Source organism: Camarhynchus parvulus, chromosome 1 (assembly GCF_901933205.1).
Source record: "Camarhynchus parvulus chromosome 1, STF_HiC, whole genome shotgun sequence".
Taxonomy (NCBI): Eukaryota; Metazoa; Chordata; class Aves; order Passeriformes; family Thraupidae; genus Camarhynchus; species Camarhynchus parvulus.
Window position 1 is genome coordinate 41,606,227 of NC_044571.1, and position 20,652 is coordinate 41,626,878.

At 42.7% G+C, this 20,652-nt stretch overlaps 1 protein-coding gene across 1 annotated transcript; it reads left to right on the forward strand.

Annotated features, from left to right (window-relative positions):
* The first annotated feature begins 830 nt into the window (after nucleotides 1-830).
* Nucleotides 831-19,076, forward strand: DCT (dopachrome tautomerase). The gene is made up of 8 exons (XM_030950524.1): nucleotides 831-1,342; nucleotides 9,296-9,595; nucleotides 11,000-11,100; nucleotides 12,166-12,332; nucleotides 13,957-14,136; nucleotides 14,242-14,377; nucleotides 15,845-16,046; nucleotides 18,636-19,076. The coding sequence occupies exons 1-8, from the start codon at nucleotides 1,042-1,044 to the stop codon at nucleotides 18,815-18,817; spliced, it is 1,569 nt and encodes a 522-aa protein (XP_030806384.1). The 5' UTR covers nucleotides 831-1,041; the 3' UTR covers nucleotides 18,818-19,076.
* Nucleotides 19,077-20,652: the final 1,576 nt, after the last annotated feature.

A 20,652-nucleotide genomic window follows, 5' to 3' on the forward strand; every position in this document is an offset into this window, starting at 1 on the left:
TAGGAGTTGCATTGAGGGCAAGAACTGCTGCATACTAGGAGTTTTTAAGGATATTTTTGTTGGTGTACTGAACAGAATCACTTAAGTGCATGTCTGGTGTGTGTATTGATCTCAGAGGCTGGCTCCTGCCAGGTGGGTAATAAATGCTCAGCTGTGACAGTTCTGACAGTCTAACAGCCAGACCACCTCTACAACAACCTCTGGTGTAATGATGGGGAAAGGATTACAGAGCAAATGAGGACCATTCACTCTTTAAAACAATTAAATAGTTAATTTTGCATGTAAAAAGGCTATTAGGAGGAAACCCTTCCCCACTTGCCACTCAGATGTTTTTAGTGCAAGCACCAAAGTTCAGCAGTTGGCAGGTTGAATCTCCACCGCAAATTTACCAAAAATTACCACATTTATTAATTTTTGTTAATGGTGCATCTCTATCCTCTGTGCTTCCAGTTAGTTTTCCACTGCTACTGCTTTAATGGAAAGTATTATCTTGCAGTGAATGAGCTAAAAGAGAAGAGGCTTCCACTTTTATTTATCATCTGTTTACAGGGTTTTGATTAAAAGAATAAATGTGTTTCTCCAGCCACCTCAGCTAAAACAAGACCATCAATTTCTCAAAGCTCATAAAAGACTTGGAGAAATAAATCTGAGGCATTCACTCTCCTGACAAGCTGCCAGAACCTTGCTTTCACAGTGGCATTTTTTCTGCCCTGGATGTCATGTGCAAAACACGAGGATTTGTGCCGTGCTAATCCCTCTAATGAGGGCTTCTCCCAACCTCTATATAAGCCCTGCTCCAAGCTGTGGCTGCTGGGCAGGCACCACAGAGTCAAAGCACCCGTCTTTTGAGCTGCATTTGAGGCAATTAGAGGCTGGGATTAAACAAACACCCAGCACCAGCATCCTCAGCAGCAAGGGTTATTATCCTGGTTGGCTGGGGCATGGAGCTGTGGTGAGGCCAGGTCATCCCACAGTTGTCCCACATCTCCCTGCTCTTCACAGCCAGGTCCAGCAGGGAGGCACAGCCTGCACTCAGCAGTAATGGGAGCCCTGAGGTGGCTTTTCTGGGCTGGGCTGGGCTACCTGAGCTGCTGCTGGCCCCCACAGGCACAGGCACAGTTTCCCCGTGCCTGCATGACGGTGGAAGCCCTTCGCCTGAAACGCTGCTGCCCGCCCTTGGGGACAGAGCCAGGCAATATCTGCGGGGCCCTGCAGGGCAGGGGACAGTGTGAGGGGGTGCAGGCAGACACTCAGCCCTGGAGTGGCCCCTACACTCTCCAAAATGTGGATGACCGTGAACGGTGGCCCCTCAAGTTCTTCAACCACAGCTGTCACTGCACAGGTGAGATGGGTGCTGGGGGAGGGGATGGGGATGGAGGGGTCTGCTAACCTTGCTCCAAAGGCCAGAGACATTCCTGGTGGTATAAGGCATCAAGAAGGCTTCAAATATTACCATTATCTGAAAAATTCTGCCAAATTCATGATACTGTTAGTACTTTTTCAGAGCATCACGTTCAAATAAGTGTTTTCTCTCATGTGAACTTTTGTGTTTTCCTCTTTGTCCGTGGAGTTGTCCTGCAGCCAGCAATTCCCTTTCTCCACAGGGTTTTGGACCCTTCAGTGCTGCTTTCAAACCTCTATCAGTGCTACTCACAGTGCACCGAACCCAGATCAGCGTGCATTGTTTGAAGATTTATTCCTCATGGACGAGTACTTTGCAGCACAACATAGCCCTGTGCCCTGAAACACCCCATGTCAGGCTAGGGTGTTTCCAGGTTTGTTAACTAAATTTATGTCTTACACTGATCCAAAATGTGTACAACAACCAAAGAGGCCATACCATCCTTTTCCTCCTCATCTCCAGCTGCTGCTTCTCACTGTGACTTTACATGGGCTCCTGAGTTTGAGTGCTGGAGGTGAAATGGACTGGGGAGGAGATGTGCTTGAAGGCTAACCTGCCCAAAGGGATAAGGTTCTAATGAAACCACTTCCCTAATGCTGGCAGGAGGCAGTGAGCAGGAAGGTGAGCTCAGGGCAGAATAAGGTGACAGAACCCTTTCTCAGCAACAGCCCTGGCTGAAGGGGAGTTAAAATGAGCAGGAACTGCAGACTCAGCCCAGACTTCTGTGCAGGGCTGGGAGGAAATGGCACCACTAGTAGGACGAAAGGCGCATCATAGGCACTGAAGTCTCTTTCTAGGCACATTTCAAATGAAACCTAGGATTTCTTGTTGAAAACATCAAGTTGTTTGGATTTTCTAACATGAGAAGAATAAGCCACTTTGCATCAGTCCGATTCTCAGAACGAGCTGAACTGTTTTATCTAAAATGTATACCTCAGCTCGCACTACTAAGAAAGCCCAGTTTTTCAATCTGGGAAGGCAGCACTGCAGAGAATTTCAGCCAAAGAGGTTAAATTTTCCAGTGCAGTTATCAACTGGAAACAGAAAGGTAGTGGCTGATGACTTGAATGGATACATTGTGTTACCAAAAGTCCTCAAAATAATAATAGACTTTATAGTATACATCAATTTTTATCTCTTTCTTTGACTGGAGTTCAAATGCTTGTGTGAAAGGACTTTTCAAGATGGTTTGCAAAAAAAAAAGAAATTGGATGCACTTTTTTTTTTGTTAAAGGTTCTTATATATCTCCAAAACTTAAGTCAGGTTTCACATACAGACACAGATCCTGAGTCACAAGAACACTGGAGCACATTGGCATGCACCAATATTTACTCAGTTAAAGTCATTAGATCATCAAAACCTGGGAGTAAATTGAAGAGCAGTGGAGACAGACATGCTCTGCACAGGCAGACATTAATTTGCTTGTCCGAGTAGAGGTAAGCACTGGTATTTGATATTTGCAGGACTGGATTCCAAGTCATGTGAGCAGAATGTAGTGTCCTTTCCTTCAGCTTTGCTTCTTCTGAGCTGGCTGCTCCCCTTGGCTCCTTAAATCCCTTGGATTCCTCTTTCTCCTTGCAGTTTGTTAAAAACTAAATATACCAGTGATAAAACAGCAAGTGAAACGTATCCTTAAACATAATTTTCAGAAAGTTTTCCTGGGCTGTACTCTGCTTGATGCTGTACACAAAACCATTTCTGGGAGAATGCTAAGAAGTTCACAGCTGTGTGGGATTTGAATTAGATCTGATGCTTTTACAGTGCTGGCGATCATGTCTCCTTGTCTATTAGGGGTATTTTGTGGTTTTTTTTCCACTTAGTTTAATAAACTGGCTGGTTATCTGCACACCAGCTGTAAGTGGCATGACGTGTGGTATTTATCAGGCATCCAGAACTGTGCTACCTGTGTAACATAACGCTATGTAACATGGGGTAACAGAAATTAAATATGCCCATTCAAAGGGACATAGAGCAGCACACATCTCTGCTACTAAGGTGTCTTATTTTCCAAGCTGCAAACTGCCTGCCTGGAATAGTTCCTGGATTGTGCAAACTCCAACCCTACCAAGGCCCTTTCTAGCACTTTAACAAATTAAACTGTTGTGTTCCATCTTTATATTTTAGAGTAATAAGCTATGGGAAATCCAACAACCATGTAGCTGATTATTTGGTTAGACAGTGCCAACTGAACGTGTTGCATAGCTGCTGGCTATATGGTAAGGAAACTGGAGGAATGGCGAGGAGCAGGGGCTGAGATTTTCCAATGGTGGGATTCTGGAGTTTTCACAATAAATTTTGCTTTTTGCTAAAGACATATTATCTAAGGAGAAAAGAAACAGAAAATTTTTCCATTTGTTGAAGTCGTTCACTGAGGAAACATACCTTAACATCGTATCTATCCAGGTCTGGGTACTGAATATTTATGGACCCCCCTTCCTCCCAAACAGCCTAACAAACCAAAAAGAAAAAAGAAAATCCCAAACACAAGTATGGATGAATGGCTGTAATGGGATCAGATTTTTTTTGGTCCCCATTTTTAGACCTCAGCAGATAATATGCATGAGTTTTTCTTTAACTGAGGACAAATAGAACAGGATTAGAACAAAAGAAAGCTCCAACTTTGCTTCCCACTTTTTGTGCCACAGGCCATGGTCAATAAGCAATTGCAGGTTTGTTGTCAGGATGCTGAATGTTTCACTCAATGTGTTGGTTGCAGCAAAAATATCATCTCTGTAAAAAAATATGGGGTTAGGGCATGAATGTAGTTGGAAGCCAGCAAAGAGTTTTTAGGTCTTGACTAATTTCAGTTTTGAATCCATTGAATGTGTTCTGCAATTGGCTTGGTGCCTCATATTATTCAATTTATACAAATTCTTAAACTGAAACAACTGACAGATCCTGACAGTGTGCAGTGTGTGTGAAGGGGAATGTGCTAATTTGTTTTCAAGAAGGTGTATGTGTTGAATTAGACCAAGTGATGGATATACGAGTCCAACCTTGAATATTGGGACTTGTAGCTGTTTACACAACAAAGCAGTATTTCAGTGAGATAGTTAAATTTAGTTTAGAAGAAAACTATTTTAGAAGACTTGTGAATTAAATGCTATTTTGAGTTCTAAACGATAACATTGTACTGCTGGGATACAGATCTGGTATAGCATTTTAAAAACTCAGTACAGAAGACTATTGTGAAAAACCACTGCAGTCAGTCATGTGGTGGCTAGTACAGATTGTGACCGTGATTAAACCATGACGTAGATTGAGTTCACTGAGGAATTAAATGTAATTATAATTATTTTTTTTCTACTTCCACTTTCTAAGGTTTACATATGGGCACGTGCTGAACATTATTTTTAAATAGAAGTTTTTTTAGAAAAAAAAATTAAATCCTTTTGAATTCCTGTGCAATATATTCAAGCTGGAGGCAGATGATTTAACATCTATTCTTTAGCTGTAATCAAATTATCAGTTAAGATGTGTAGCTGATATGATGGCTACCCCCTGAGGTAAAAGTTGGGCTTTTGAAGTGTTTATGAAATACATTTAATTTATTTGTTGTAGGGTAATGTGCCTGTGGGGTAATACTAAATTATAGCCATGCCTTGATGACCCTATTAAATCCAGTGTAAGTACAGATCTTCCACTCCTACAGCCTGTGAGGGTGTCCAAATGAGGAGCTAGAAAAGAGAGAAGAGCTAACCATTTGTCCCACATGTTAGCCGTCCTGATCCCAGCCTTGAGAAATTGCAGTATGCAGGTGTTTCAAATTTAATGTAACTCCTGTTTCAATGCAATAGCTAAAGAAGTCTGAAAGGGAGTCCTTTCTCCCCATCGTATAAATGATGGGCATTAAAACTGGTCTCTATAGAAGGAAGAAGCATGGCAGCTGCCTGGGTGTCCTCTTGGTGCACTAAAACAAGGCAGAAGATGGTAAGTATTGAGTGGGTGCATTTTTACTGAAAAAATTGCACTAAGTTGATGGAGTTATTAATTTGTGTTATGTTTGGTGACTGAAGGCTAGCCATATGTTATGACCACTAAGAGGCAGAAAATCCATGAAGTCAGGCAACCCCCAGGCTTGAGAAGCAGCTACAGTGGTGTGTGATGACTGGTGTTAGCATACAACAGTGATGTGTGTGAGAGCACATACTGAGTGTCAGGTCATAAGAAGTGTATTTTTGTCAGTGCCATGCCCATGGATTGGCCCACTGGGAGAAGTAGCATGGCCATAGTGCCTACAGAAATAGTCTTGACTGACCAAGAGCACTTTAAGAGTTGCTGAGATTCGGTGCAGAAGAGGGCAGCTCCCCAGGCATGTGATCCCATCTCCAGACATAAGGGTTGATGGAGAATACACAGATGATATTTTGACTGGTTGCAGTACAGTGGACATTCCTGGAAACAGTGGAACAAGCCAGGAGCATCCAACAGTGATATGATCTCCTTCCTGTGTACTAGAATGACCTCCCAGACTATATTCTCTGGAAACCACAAGAGATGATAATAATCTCTGTTGTCCCTGGCAGAGCCTCAGGAGGGTTGTGCACTGAGTTCCTATGTGTTAATCACTGAAGGTGAAAAAATGCTAAGGAATGAATCCTTGCACATTCCTAGAGTTCCTGTGTGCAAAAGGATCTTGAAAGGGTCTCACTGCCTTGCTGAAAATATCTACTGTGCACTATATCCTGCTATTAAGAGGCTGTTTTTCCTGCTCTCATAGAGCTGTACCATTGAAGTCCACCATCACTAGCAGAGCAGACAGGGAAGTTAAGCTGTAAGAGACCAGCATTTCACAATACTGTCATGTGGGAAGTGCACATGGCAGTAAATGAACTTTCTGGAAACAGTAATGCATAATTTCCATATCAGTGGCCTGGTAGAGTGCTTTAGAAACAAATGTTGAAAAAGTGGTTTGGGTGGGTCATAAAAAAGCTGGGTCTGATTACTGCAGTAATTTCTCTTTGAATTATGGGAAATCCCACAGACCTCCATAATTTTCTTGCCATTTCATCTGCTGCATAGTGGCAGTTCTGTGATGCATGGAGCATGTTGAAAGAAAATGACAAAAAGCAAGTTTTGATATAATGAAGTTTTGTGGTTTTGTGTATTTCTGACAATGGAACATTGCCAAATAGACCTGAGGACGTGACAAAAATGTTCGACACAATTGGCAGAAATATTGCAGCGTGAAACACCACTTTGCCTGGAAATCATCTCTTGTTTGCAAGTCTCCACTGCAGTCCTCCTTACTCAGTAAAAGCTCATGTCCCATTGAAAAGTGACTGGGGAAGTGATGGAAAGAATGGAGCCCTTGGATTCCTTCATAGATAGGATGGTTAAGGGAGCAAATCCTGCAGAGCATCAATTGGATATAATCAGCACCTGCCCAAGGGAAACAGGTGACAAGCCATTGGTCTACTTGGCTCCAGATACAGTTGGAAAAAAGCTTTGGAAAAAATTATCTTCCCATGAAGATAATTCATAATTTCAAGCTTTTGCAAATTTCTTGTCAGAGGCTGAGGAGGTGCATAGAGCATACCTAAAATACAGATATTGTCTGACAAAATAATTTTAGGCATCAAGATGCGCAGATTCAAAGGGCCCTTCCTGAGAGAGTAATAGGCACCATTACAGCCTTAACAAGTGACTGAGAGTGTCTTGTTCTGGTACCAGCCCAGACAACACAAACCTGGTCCTGCACTGCCTCTGGTTCTGTTAGTGATGTATTTCAATGTGTTGCTTATGCAGCATTGTGAGTAGGGGGGTCCCTTAAATGACTGGAGGAATAACTGCCAGTCTCCAAAGAGGTTCTTGGCAGATCTTTTCATGGTTAGTTCCTGCTTTTTCCTCCTTCTCTTAAGGATTGAATTGTACCTGAGTGTGAGGGGTCAACAGGTGCTTTCCAGAAGTTCATGGTCCATGACTGAAACTTGAGCAGTATACATGGCCTAATTAGACAATGTGGCAAGATATTCTTGATATTTGTCATCTGGTCAGTTCAGGCTGGAGTATGTGATGGGCCCTATTAGCTAGGCTAGGTCATGAAGAATGAACAAGGCACAGATAGTGGAGTACGCTGAGTTGATAGCAGTAATTGTGCTGTTCTGATACCACCCTGAGGATACTGTGATCAAATAAATCTTCCATGTTGTTCACCCCCCCATATCCATACAATCCACAAAATCTCCTTTGTTTCATATAACTATAATCTACTTGCTTTTTCTGGTGTATGTCTTCATCCTCTTTAGCCAGTGCAGACCCCTGGCTTTGGGTGCCTTCCCTCATAGCTGGAATATGGCAGCCGAACCCAGCTGCTTTTCCTTGCTTCATGACAAAATGTAAGCCATATATGTGGAAACTGCCCTCATGGGATGCCATTGGGATGTGCACGATCAAAAACCTCATTGAATCCTTCATTCTTGTTGTCCCTAAACTGGTCCTCAGCTTCATGACAACATGTAAACTTAGAGATCTCAGGGGTTCTGAAGCAACCATAACCGACCTACATTTGGTCCAAACTCTGCAGTAAGAGTCCCCACCTATTCTTGGCAAGTCTCACAGGAGTCTGCCACAGATGTTTACATTTCAGCAGCTCTTACCCTAAAAGTTAGACAGAAGCTTTAGAGCCATGTTGATAACAGCCCTTGTAACCTTGAATTTGGTAATAAGCCCCGTAGCCCCCAACAATCTGAACTCTTGCTTTAATGTTAATTGTTATTCTGGTCATAGGCTCAAGCCTACAGCCTGAGGACTTCTGCCCGTCTGGGAACATTTCATAAGCCACTTCCTCATCCCATGATAGTCCAGCACCAATATGTGTAGTGAGCAGTGAGATTCTGTGGCATTTTGGAAAACAGTTGTCATGGTTGTTGTGGAATGAGTGTGTGGGGAATTGGAGGGGAGGTTGAGAACAGGTTAAGGAGTCAGTGCAGAATTTTGATAGCAGCGTGGAGATCCCAGAGGAACCCTGTTGCCATCTGGTCCCCCCTGCCCCTGGCAGCATTGCCCCGTGTTCCACACTGCTGCAGCCTGCCAGCACACAGGCAGGGGGCAGGTGTGTACTGCAGGAATGGCTGGTTGTTCCCTGGCTCCCCCAGAAACGGGGGAGCAAGATCCAGTAGGGCCTTTCTGTTGCTGCCAGCTGTCTGCCACAGCATGCAGGAGGTCACGCTTAAAGCAAGCTCTGCTTTCCTGGGCTCTCCCATCTCATCAGAGAGTCTGAGCTAATATCCTAGAGCAGACCTGATTACTTGCCTTAGGAGTGATGCCAGCAGGGAATGACAGTACTGCAGTGCTTCACATGCTGTTATTGCAGCACTATTTAATAATGCTTAAAGCGTGACCAGCAGCAACTCTGGTGCTTTTCCTGGTTTGTGTTGGGCCCCAGATACACTGTTAAGAGGCACTAGTTTCACCTAAGTTTTGTTCTTAAGAGAACTGTTTTGTTTAGGGATTTTTTTTCTGTGCTTAAGGATCCATGTGAACTGACCCTGTTTTGGGTTTGATCCTGGAAGTAGAGGAGTGCTTGAGAGCTAGTCGAGCAAAGCACTTCATCACCGGCTTAACCTCAATTGCTCAGCTCTCTGTTCAGCCAGAGTCCTCACGTGCCTGAGGGCTTTGCAGAGCTCTGAGCACCGCAGGGCGTCAAGCCCATTACCCAGCACTTCCCCAACTGGCTGACTGTGATTCTTGGCCCTGCTGTGGCTCTGGGAATCGAGCCAGTCATCCTTCTGGTTAGTCAATTGGCAAAGCTGCAAGTCTGCTCAGCTGCTGTCCCTTCCAGGAACTGGCATCTCTGGGGAAGAAGAGCACTAATTCTTCATTCTTCTACATTGCACTGTTAGTTTTCCCTGATTCATAATGTCATGATTGATTGTTCCCTCTCAATCCAGGAAACTATGGTGGGTACAATTGTGGTGAATGCAAGTTTGGCTGGACTGGCCCCGAATGCAACAGGAGGAAGCCAGCAGTTGTCAGGAAGGACATCCACTCCCTGACAGCACAGGAGAGAGAGCAGTTCTTTGACGCTCTAGACCGTGCCAAGACAACCATTCACCCGGACTATGTCATTGCAACTCAGCACTGGAGAAGTCTGCTTGGTCCAAGTGGAGATGAACCACAGATTGCCAACTGCAGTATCTATAACTACTTTGTTTGGCTCCATTATTACTCAGTCAGAGACACACTCTTGGGTGAGTGCTTTTCTTTTTCAATGGGGTCTGCAGGTAAAGAAAAGGGTGAAAATACCACTGCTGAACAAGGGTCCCAGTAGCAGGCACAGAGCTGTGGAGCGAAACAGTCAGTGGTGAGAAGCTGGTGGCCATCAGTAGTCAAGGCGGATGTCCTTTGGACCTGCCATGGAGAGATCCCCACACCCCCTGACAGCTGGAGCACACCAGTTGCACTCCTGGTGCATCTTCAGTCTGACAGGGAGCAATGCGCAGTCTCCGCTTGAGTGAACTGAAGTGGGGTCAGGCAGTGGCTGACTTCATAAAGATGTTCCCAGTCCATAGAACAAGGCAGGAAAGGGGGTCTGCAGTGGTGAAGCCACAGGCCATGCAGAGATATTTGGGACCAGAGTGCTACTGCTTTCTGTGGCTTTCAGCAAGTCACCAAGTCCCCACCAAGGGTGGGACTTGCCTGACTAACTGCAGTCACCTTTCAAAACCTAGCTTAGAGGTTTGGGTATCCCATGCTTGCTCCCAAATTCAGATTCCTAGGCCTCATTTCTTTTCTAGACAGAAGTACCTATACCAGCCCGATTTCACAAAGCCTACTTGTAGGAGGTGCACCAACCAGTATGGCTTTTCTACCTGGCAGTCCCATGTGCAAGCTGAACAGCCCATATCTATCTCCTTGCTGGAGGGTGATTGCTGCTCTGCAGTGGGTATCATCCTGTTTGCCCCTCTGACACAGCTCCATTTTGCAGGGCTGAAGGAAGCAGCCTCTGGCCTAGCAAGAGCAAAGGTTCTTCAGGGGACAGGACAGTCATGTGGAAAGGGAAAGGGGAAACTTCTAGTGCTGCTGCAATGGTGCATATAAATGCATATATGGGTTGAAGGTTTCTACAGTGATAAACAAATCCATATGTGGTTTGAAGCCTCTCACCTCTCACCCAGCAAAAGCACTGTGCAAGAAATAACAAGCACAAATTGAAGAAATTTGGCAAAGGATTCTGGATTACTATTGGCATGGAAAATGCTGAGGTTCTCTTGATAGATACATGGTGTAGGTCTTACATGGTGTAAGTCTTGCAGCTGAGCAAGAGAACGAGGTAATGCACATATTAGCAAGGAGATAGGGTTTTAGAAAGTAAAATTCTTTTAAAAATCAAAATCCACCAAAGTGAGAAGAAATCTTCACAATATCCAGCTTTTTAGAGAATGTGAAGTTTTGATAAGCATTGAAGCAAATATCCACAGAGAAGTTTGTTTCACTTGTCCCAAGTAAGTGATGTAGCTTCTGAAGTGTTCACTCTTTTCAAAGATGCAGAGCTGAAGGTTCTTGTTTAACTCCACTCCAGGCTGGAAGGAAGTGCTGTCTTTCTCTCTAGCCTTGTTTGATGCCTAAATGCTTGTTTTATCTTCCCTTCGTAGGTCCTGGCCGCCCCTTCAAAGGTATTGATTTCTCCCACCAAGGACCTGCCTTTGTTACTTGGCATAGGTACCACTTGCTGTGGCTGGAGAGGGAACTGCAGGTTAGTTGAACAGCCTTTCCTTTTCCTTGCACAGCTTCTCCCTTTTGCTCTGCCACTTTGATGAGCCAGCCAAGGGTAAGCTACCTCCTAGGATATTTTCTCACCCAGACTCCCAGGAGTATTTGCTCATTGATAATTTTTTTTGTTTTGTTTTAAGTGAAATTAGTGCTTTCTGAGTGCTGAGGACTGAATGATTTCTCACCATGATCAGTGATGTGTTATAATGGAGATTTTTTCCCTTCATCTCCACAAGAGAGGATGGAAGATGTGAAGTAACAGTATTTATTAATAAAATTGAAACCACACCTTCATGTAAAACTTGGGAGTAGATATTGTTGATGTTGAAGATGCCATTCCTATGAAACCAGCTCTAAATATTACTCCCTTTAAATATGACATAACATACATTTAATACATATATATATTTAGCAATATGCCTTTTAAACAAATATATGTTAATGTGCCTGAGAGTCAGTTGCAGAAGCATAGACTCATTTCCATTTGCATGACTTCTATATTGGCAGTGTTGCTGTATTTCAGCCTTACAGATCTCTAATGAAAATGGTTGCTTATCAAAATAGCTGCAGGATCTTGCTTGTGTGAAATTGTATCTGGCAAGCAAGCACAATCAAATGCACTGTACTCCCCTATTAACACGAGTTCAGATTCCTCCCCAGGGCCAGTTTTCTGGAACGAAAGCCAACCACACGCACAATTTTACCCATTACCCACTTACATCACTCAAAGCCTCTTACTTGCTTAAGGCTCAATTCATCTCTGCTCCTGCTCTCCTGCCTAGTCTCTGAGTTGGCAGAGAGCCTAACATGGCCAAAAGAAGTGCAGTCTCACAGTAGGGAAACTAGTGACAGTGTCTTTGCCTAGACTGATTTAATGCCACAATCTTTTGGAAGGAGTTGAAGCGGCACTGTGAAATGCAGGTAGTTGAAATGCAGAACGAAAAGCTGAATATTCAGTGAAATGTCCAGTCAAAGAGCTTGAAGGAGTCCCTTTCTTTCTCTTCCCTTTGGAGCTGATTCCCAACTAACGCATCTCTGTGCATTTCAGCGCCTGACGGGCAATGAGTCCTTTGCGCTGCCCTACTGGAATTTCGCCACGGGCAGGAATGAGTGTGACATCTGCACGGACCAGCTCTTTGGGGCATCCCGGCCTGATGACCCGGGCCTGATCAACCTGAGCTCCAGGTTCTCCCGGTGGCAAGTAGTTTGTAACAGGTAGGAGGGCACCCAGGGCAAGCTCACACGTGGACAAAACCTTGCTGCCATTCAGCATCGACAGCATGGGCTGCTCTCTCAGTTTGAGTGAGTGGCAGGAAAGGAGCTGTCTTCTCTAAAGCTGGAAATTGCCATCAGTTTATGTGTAGATGGTTCTGTGTAAACTTTCTCGTATTGTGGAAGTGTATTTTTTAAAGATGACTCTTCTAGTACAGGATTTTAGTTGATTTAGCCAATTTATGGCTGCCAAAAGTCTGAAGAGTTTCCCAATTGGCAAGTATCTTTCTAAAAAAGAAATGCCTGTGTGTTGTTTCTCTATAATGTACACGCAACTGATCTCAGCAGCAGAAAAACAAAATTGTTTTGGCATACAGGAAGCTAGAGATAGGCTGCAAAGTCTGCTAGCTTGTTTTGGATGAGGCTTTAACCCTGATATATTTAATGCAGTTTGGGGATTGACTTTGAAATATCTGAGATTTCACATGAAAAACAGCACAGAGCCAGCCAGGAGCTTGCTGCCAGCTCCCTTTGGGAATGTGCTGACTTGTGTGACAGCAGGGCTTTGACAGGGGATTCAGATGCAGGATCAGGGTGCTGTGACATAAAATGCTGTTGGTTACAATACCCATACATCATTCTTCTCTCAGCTCAGGGGCAGTGTGCAGTTAGTCAGACAGAGGTACTGAAAGCTCAGGATTTTTCAAAATAGTCTCTTTTTCTGGATACCTAAATAGATGTTTGAAATTCCACCTTTAGGCACCAGCTGGATTTAAGTCTTTCCCCTACTTTTTCCTCAAAGATAAATAGGGCTTTGGATTTTTCCTTGAAAACTTGAAGTGACTAAACTTTTGTCTCACCAAGGTTAAACTGAGAAGAGCTTTTGTTTACTTCAAAAGTTTCTGAAAATGCTGTTTCATTTCACACTGAATACAGCAGATTTTTTTCTTGTTTCACCAGTGTTACACTGTTTTTCTTCTTCTCTCTTTCTCTCCCTGGTATAAGGGATTTACTCCCCATTAGTTAGTTACTGGGTAACCCCTGCAACAACAGGCTGTCCTGGAAGGCCCTGAGAATAGAGGATGGAATGCATTGCTCTTGCTTGTCTTCTAAAGTGGATGAGGGATGGCAAGTGCAAATCTGTTTTCTGTCATTTCTTGCATTTTGTCAGCTCACATTTCCCTTCATTTTTTCTCTTTTTGTTAAGAGTTTAAAAATAGTTTATAATCAGGAGTGAAAGTTTGTCAATTCCAAATTGAAAACTCTGTTTTACATTGCCTGACAAAAAAATTCTTCCAAAGCCCTTGGGAGGGGAGAAGGCATGATGGGAGTTGTGCTTGCTTTTCCTAAAGCATCCTCTCTCTGTGGACAATGAACCTGGTAAATCTTGGTCTAAATGACTGATAGTCCACAGAGGATGCAAGGCCACAGAAAGCCATGTCATAATGACAATTGTGAAATAAATTCATCTCCCAGGCTGTGGGAGGTGAGCTGAGCTGCCCCAGGAGGTGTCCGTCCCAAACCTCTGCTCTCTCACACGTATAGCCTCTTTGTACTGCATGAGAAAAAGCCAACAAATGAATGCTCACCTTCTTCTGCCTTGTGCTTCTGCCTGTTCCACACTCAGTTTGGATGACTACAACCGCCTGGTCACGCTGTGCAATGGCACTGACGAGGGGCCCCTCCGGCGGAGGCCGCCCCGCGGCTCCAGCGAGCAGCTCCCCAGCGTGGAAGATGTCAGGAGGTGCCTTTCCCTGCAGGAGTTCGACAGACCCCCCTTTTTCCGCAATTCCAGTTTCAGCTTCAGGTTTGTCCTTTGCCTCCTCTAGAGCTGGCTGGGTCACTGGTTTTCTTTATGAGCACATTTGTCAGCAAAATGTTGTTACTTGATGGTGCTTTTACCCATCTGCAGGAATGCGCTGGAGGGCTTTGATAAACCAGATGGAGCCCTTGACTCGCCAATGCTGAGCCTTCATAATTTGGTTCACTCTTTCCTGAATGGGACCAGTGCTCTCCCTCATGCAGCTGCCAATGATCCCATCTTTGTGGTATGTCTCAGTGTGATTGACAATGGCTAGGGCTCAAAGGCACCTTTCTCACCAGAGATTTGCAGAATGAGTAAAGTGAATTCCCTAAGAAATAGTTCTTTAAATAGAAAAGGAGGAATCCTGTATCTTTTATTGAACACTGCCACACCTGCATAAATGTTGAATAAAAAGCAAAAAGATCTCAGGGTAATTTGTAAAATATAAAATAATATTCTAGGGAGAAGAGCTGCTATTCCAAGTCATGTTGCCTAGAATAATTTCATTAGGTGGTATCTAAATCTAATGGCTTATATCACACAACAACAAAACCTTATTTTACAGCAACAAGGTAAGGTGAAAGTGGGGATAGTTATTTTAAAGCAGTAGATTGAGTGGTATGTTTCTTTGTTTTAAATTTTACAAGCTAAAAGGAAGTCCATCTAATGTCAGGGTATCTTAAGAAATAGAAAGAATATGATTTCAGTGGTGCATTGGAACAGTGCTGCACTGGAACAGTGCTGCACTGCCATGAGCAGCGCAAATATAATTGTGCAAATGCCATTGTGCAAAAGCCAGTAGTTAACTCTGCTTATACATCTTTCTCCCCTAGTAAATTAATGCAAATTTATTCTCCTCTTTGTTAGATTAAACCACAGTGTTTACATTACATATATAAATTTTTTACATATTATATCTATATATTATGTAGATACATTTATTTCTTACCTTTATTTTAAGTTTTCAACCTTTTTTTTTGAGCAATTGGTCCACATACTTTTATAGTGGTTCTTCAGATTGTTTCCCTAATAATTCTTTAATTCCTGCATGAGTTTTTTTCTTACACAGTGAAATTAGTTTCACTATACTGTAATTTCATTCAAAATATTATTTTTATAGGATATTTTCCAAGCTTTTTCCAGGGTTGTAATTAAAAAAACATGAGTACATCAGAAATTGGTTTCAGACATTTGTAATAGTTGTCTGAAACAGCTTTCCTGTCTTAGTTTTAGATCTATAAACTCATCTGATCAAAGTCATGGGCAGCTGGTGATGTGGAGTTGGTGGCACATGCTCTAGAATAAGCATGATGGAGTCAAATTTCCTGCAACTTTCCATACTTGTTCAGAGATGAGAAGGATTAAAATAATTTTGAAAGGCACATTCACCTAAATGAGCTCAGTGGCTCCTCACCTGTGATGATTAACCTGCCCATTTGATGTCAGCTGGTGTTAAACTGTCTGGTAAAAGGTCTAATTGTGAACAAGCAGCAACAAGGGTGTATAAAGCAAAAGGTCCCATGCAGAAGATCAATTTAGTCTTCTCATGAGCTTTCCTGATTTCCCATTCTGTGAATCCCATCTAAACTAGATTACCCTCTCCTCTCTCTTTCAAAAGATCCAGCCACCTTGTGTGTTTGTTGTATGTTTTAAAGGTGGTTGATTTCCAAAAGAACTTAATAAATGCATGTGCCTATGCCTGGATTTGCAGGTTCTTCACTCCTTTACTGATGCCATCTTTGATGAGTGGATGAAGCGTTTCAAGCCCCCTGACAACGCTTGGCCCGAGGAGCTGGCTCCCATTGGGCACAACCGGCTGTATAACATGGTCCCTTTTTTCCCTCCGGTGGCCAACGACGAGCTCTTCCAAACTGCAGAGCAGCTCGGCTACACCTATGCCATCAACCTGCCAGGTATGTCCCAGGATGCTGCTCCTGACCAAGTGATGAGGCAGCTCACATTTGCCATGGCACAGGCATATATAAAATAAGGAATCTGTCCTGGTTTAGGGCAAATTTGGGAGAAAACCTCCAAAGAGGGGCCCCTCCAGAAAGCAAACCTACATGGCCCTTCCCCCCAACTGGTTCGGGAAAGATTCCTCGGAGAGAAGTGGAAAGAACCTGTTTATTTAACAGGCACAGCACCCCCCAGCACACAAAATGAACAATACCAGATGGCAACACTCTTTCACCGCTCTGAAAAAGATGACAAATTCAGAAAGTCTCTCTTGGGGGTGGTTGCTCTGTTATCAGTCCCTCCGGTGGTGGGGCAGCTGCTGCAGCCACAAGATGCAAACTCTCGGTGTTCCCGGGTCCCAGTTCAGAGCAGGTTCGAGTAGTTCCAAAAAAGGGAAAGGAAAAACAGTCCAGGGAAAAATTCGGACTGCTTAGCTAAACTAACTAATGAGCAGAAGCAAAAAGCAAGAGCAAAGCGACAAGCCAAGAAAAGCCGCACTATGTAGTGCCCCGTCTGTGTGTCCCACCAGCCACGGGGGAGCAGCTGATAACAAAACAAAACATTCGCTCTTCAGAGCCAGTCTTGAAGGCACAGAACATAATATCCAGCATAAACAGAACACACAGATGGGGATACAAGCATCATAATGTCACCCTAGGACAGAACCTTCCACAAAACACACAGGTCTATTCACCTGCTCACTTCCCAACATTAATATTTGGATACCTGGAGAGATGCACCTGGGTGTTTTTTGTTGTAAACCCCCAATTTTAAAGACTTTCGATTTTCATAGCTGGGATCTTCCTTAGTGTTTGTCTGTTCATTTGAAATTACCCTCAACACAAATCAGACAAAGACAAAAGAGCAAGAAAGCGTAAAATTTATGCAGAAAATACTTATGCAGAAAATCCAAATTTTGCAACAAGATATTAAAATATTTGTAAAAGGGAGAAGAGTAAGATCTGCGTGAAAACCATGCTTCAGCTGCTTTTCCAAAGATTAAATCTGAGTAATTTCTTTCTCCATTTCAGTATTACTTTGAGGGCATAAGGTGCTTATCTAACCTATGTGAGCAGGAATTTCTTCTAAATGCTTACCATACATCTCTGTTTTTAATCCGTGGAGACTGTTTAAAGGTCTATAGACTGCAAAAGGGTTGCAAAAGATTGAAACCCTTGCCCTCAGGCTGCATTCATGCAGGGGAGCCCTGATTTGTGGAGGCATGCTAGCTGCTTCTGCAGTGCTTTTCTCTGGGGCATCCCCAGAATTTTCCCTGAAAATTTAAACTTCCCCTCCTAGGGAGTTTAAGTTTTCCTCCATTTGTATTACTGTCCCCCTCTCCTGCTTTACAAATGTGGATGCCCCTTTGGCATGAGGCGCCCAGAGAGGAATATGGGTAGCTTGTGGCTCTGTTGCTTCTGACTCACACCTAAATAAATTTTTAGCTCTTTGTGAAGGAGTGTATCAATCCCTGTCTGCAAGGTCTATGTTCTGACAATACAGCTTTTACATCCAAACTCTTCTATTTCAGTCAAAAGAATAACTTGTTAATTGTGCTTCCTGTAATCACATCAGAAATAAACATATATTTATACATTGCTGGTTCTTATTTGAAAGGTGATAAAGCAGTAACCAATCCATTTTGGGACTTTACTAATTTTTGGAATGATTGCTCTCAACCTTTTTGAAGACTGCAGATTGGGGCACAAGACTTTTAGTTGATTTTATAGTCAGTTTTATAGTCAGTGTGACATCTCCCTTAGCCATCTGTCTCCTCTAACCCATATATCTAGATAACTTTTAAATATGTGCAGTCCTCTTGAGAGTTTTTTCTTTTGGTTTTTTTTTTGGTTGTTGTTTTTTTTTTGGTGATTGTTTTGTCAAATGTGATTATTGCCATCTCAGTATATGTAGCATTCTTCAGAAAAGGAGGGCAGGCAATTTTTACTTCTGAAAGAAAGCACTGATGAAAACACGAACATTTAGTCAAGTGGAGCAATGTTATTATAGGAATAAGCAACATTATCTTTGAAGATAATGGTTCTTCAGAAGTGGTTCAAAATCAGCAGATGCAATCTGGAGCTGGTCAGCAGAAGCACACTGAGTAGTGTTTTCAGTTGAAAGTTTGACAGTAGGCTGCTTTGTGGTCTTTAGGAAAATTTGAGGGTTTTCTGTTGACCAAAATAGCTTGGAAGCAGCTGTCTTGAAATGTCACAATAGAAAGAATTGCTTAGATCATTCATAATTTTGGCCAAATTAGATGAAAGAACAGTCTTTTTTGTCTTGTCAGTGTTAATATTTTCCATTCCCAACACTTAAATTTGTACAAACTGTTGAAGTTTAAATTCAGCTGTAGACTTCTCTGGCAGGAAGCATCTCCAGCTCTGGTATGTGTCTCAGTTACGTGGTATGTTCTGAATTTTGCCTGTGGCCAGTAGGTCACTAAGCTGCACAAATAATTGTAATTATCAGCATGTAGGAATTGTTATGTCTTCTGTATAATTTGCAAAACTGAATTATGTGCTGTCCTCACTTCATATTTCCAGGTTCCCTTGATGAAACCCAAGCATGGGCTGTCATGGTTGGATCCACAATTGGAGGAGCTCTTACAGCTCTGGCCGTGCTTGTCCTGCTGCTTGTGCTTTTCCAGCACCGAAGGCACAGAAGAGGTTTTGAACCCCTGATGAATGTGAGCTTCAGCCCCAAGAAGTACATGGGAGAGGCCTAGTGCCCTCACTTTCTCTGCTTGCTCTTGTAGGAAGCGACCTTGATTGCCTTACTGGAATCTTAGCTGAGACTTTATCACACACTCCTTTGGCAGCTGACTAAATTGTTCTCATTCAGGTTTTTCCCGTTATCTTGTGAATTGTAATACATGAAGTCTCTGGGTACATGTGAGAAAGGCTCTAGTCAGGCTAGATTTTTCTCATTACTAAATGTTATCTGGAGTGTGTGACACTCGTAAATCATCCTCTAGAGATTTAGGTCAAGACAGTTGAGAATCCAAATAGGAGAAAACCAACTTGAATAACCAAGATAATTTTTCACCTCAATGTGTCCTTGATTTCATTTAGCAGCATTAGGATGTGCTGAAAGATATTAATTCTACATGTATATTTGGATAATACGTTATTTTACAGTTACCAATAAATATTCTGAATAACATAGTCTTGTTTTAAGATTCAAAATGTTTCATGCAATTTGACAAAATACGATAGGAACTCCCAGGTTACAGTTTATTTCAGAAACATTATAAATTCTGTATGTTATTTCCAATAAAGTTGTTGACAGCAATAGGTAAACTCAAAAACTCCAGCTCCTAAAATTTAAGATCAGGAGTTCCCTGACACCTAGATAAACACTTGTGTTTTACCTCTGTCTTAGGGACCTTGGACAGAAGTTGATAGTGGGACTTTTTTGTCTCTGATGCACTGTTCTATGAATCTAGACGTAAACTTCCAAATTTCCAAAGTCTAGGATGCAGGATTCAAGGTAACAAGACTAAGATAACTTGCATTACTCAGGTGTGCAGATGGGGAATCAGGTTTGGATGTGGCAGTTGCTAAACCACATCCTAAACATTCCTTTATACATTCCCTATATATTTCTTTATTTAGACAGAGATTTGAAGCCCATTTGTGTGGTTCTCCAATGTTATCTTGGAACAAGTCTTTTTACATAGCAAATGACATCTTGAACAGATCCTGTCAGCTTTGGTGCTTGATATATTACATTAATTGAGTATGCAGACTTTATGTATTGTGGGGTCTCGAGTCTTATAAAACCTCTGCTTTTTTAGCCTGGAATAAAAAAATTCAGTTAGTAACATTTTCTGGCATTTCTTTTAGGCCTACTAAATACTACCTATGTGGATTAAAAAGAAGAGGGTTTTCACATATACTTAGCTTTGAATATGTGTTACTCACACAACTTACCTCTAAACTGCAGACTTTTTGGGTCAAACAAAGTTGTGATTTGCTCACCACACTCAGATAGCCTTTCCTCCATCAGGTGGACAGCAGTCTGCTGCCATTTCTGTTTTTTTTGTTGTGCCTTTGGGGTATCCCAGTGCACTTGTTCCTGGATTATGTCTGAGATGTCACTTTTTGTACAGCAGCACAGCTCAGTACCTTGGTTCCCAACTCAGGCTGCCTTTTGGGGGTTTTGCTATTTAGGGACTGGTGTTATCTGATGCTGAAGACAACAGATGAGGTCTCCAGAGATCTAGCTTACACACAAGTTGCATTAGTTGACCCTGATGTGTGTCAAAAGGTAGCTAGGTCTGAAATCTCCCTGTGCCTTTCTCAGGGAGCTGTCAGCTGCTTTCCAGCACTACAAGGGTGTTCATATAGAATCACAGAACACCAGATCCTCTAGTCCAGCTCCTCTGCAGTGAGCAGGAACATCTTTAGATTAGGTTGCTCAGAGTCCTATTTAACCTGACCTTGAATGTTCGCAGGGATGGGGCATCCACCAATTCTCTGGGCAACCTGTGACAGTGTTTCACCATCCCCATTGTAATAACTTTATTCCTTATGTCCAGTCTAAATCTACCCTCTTTTA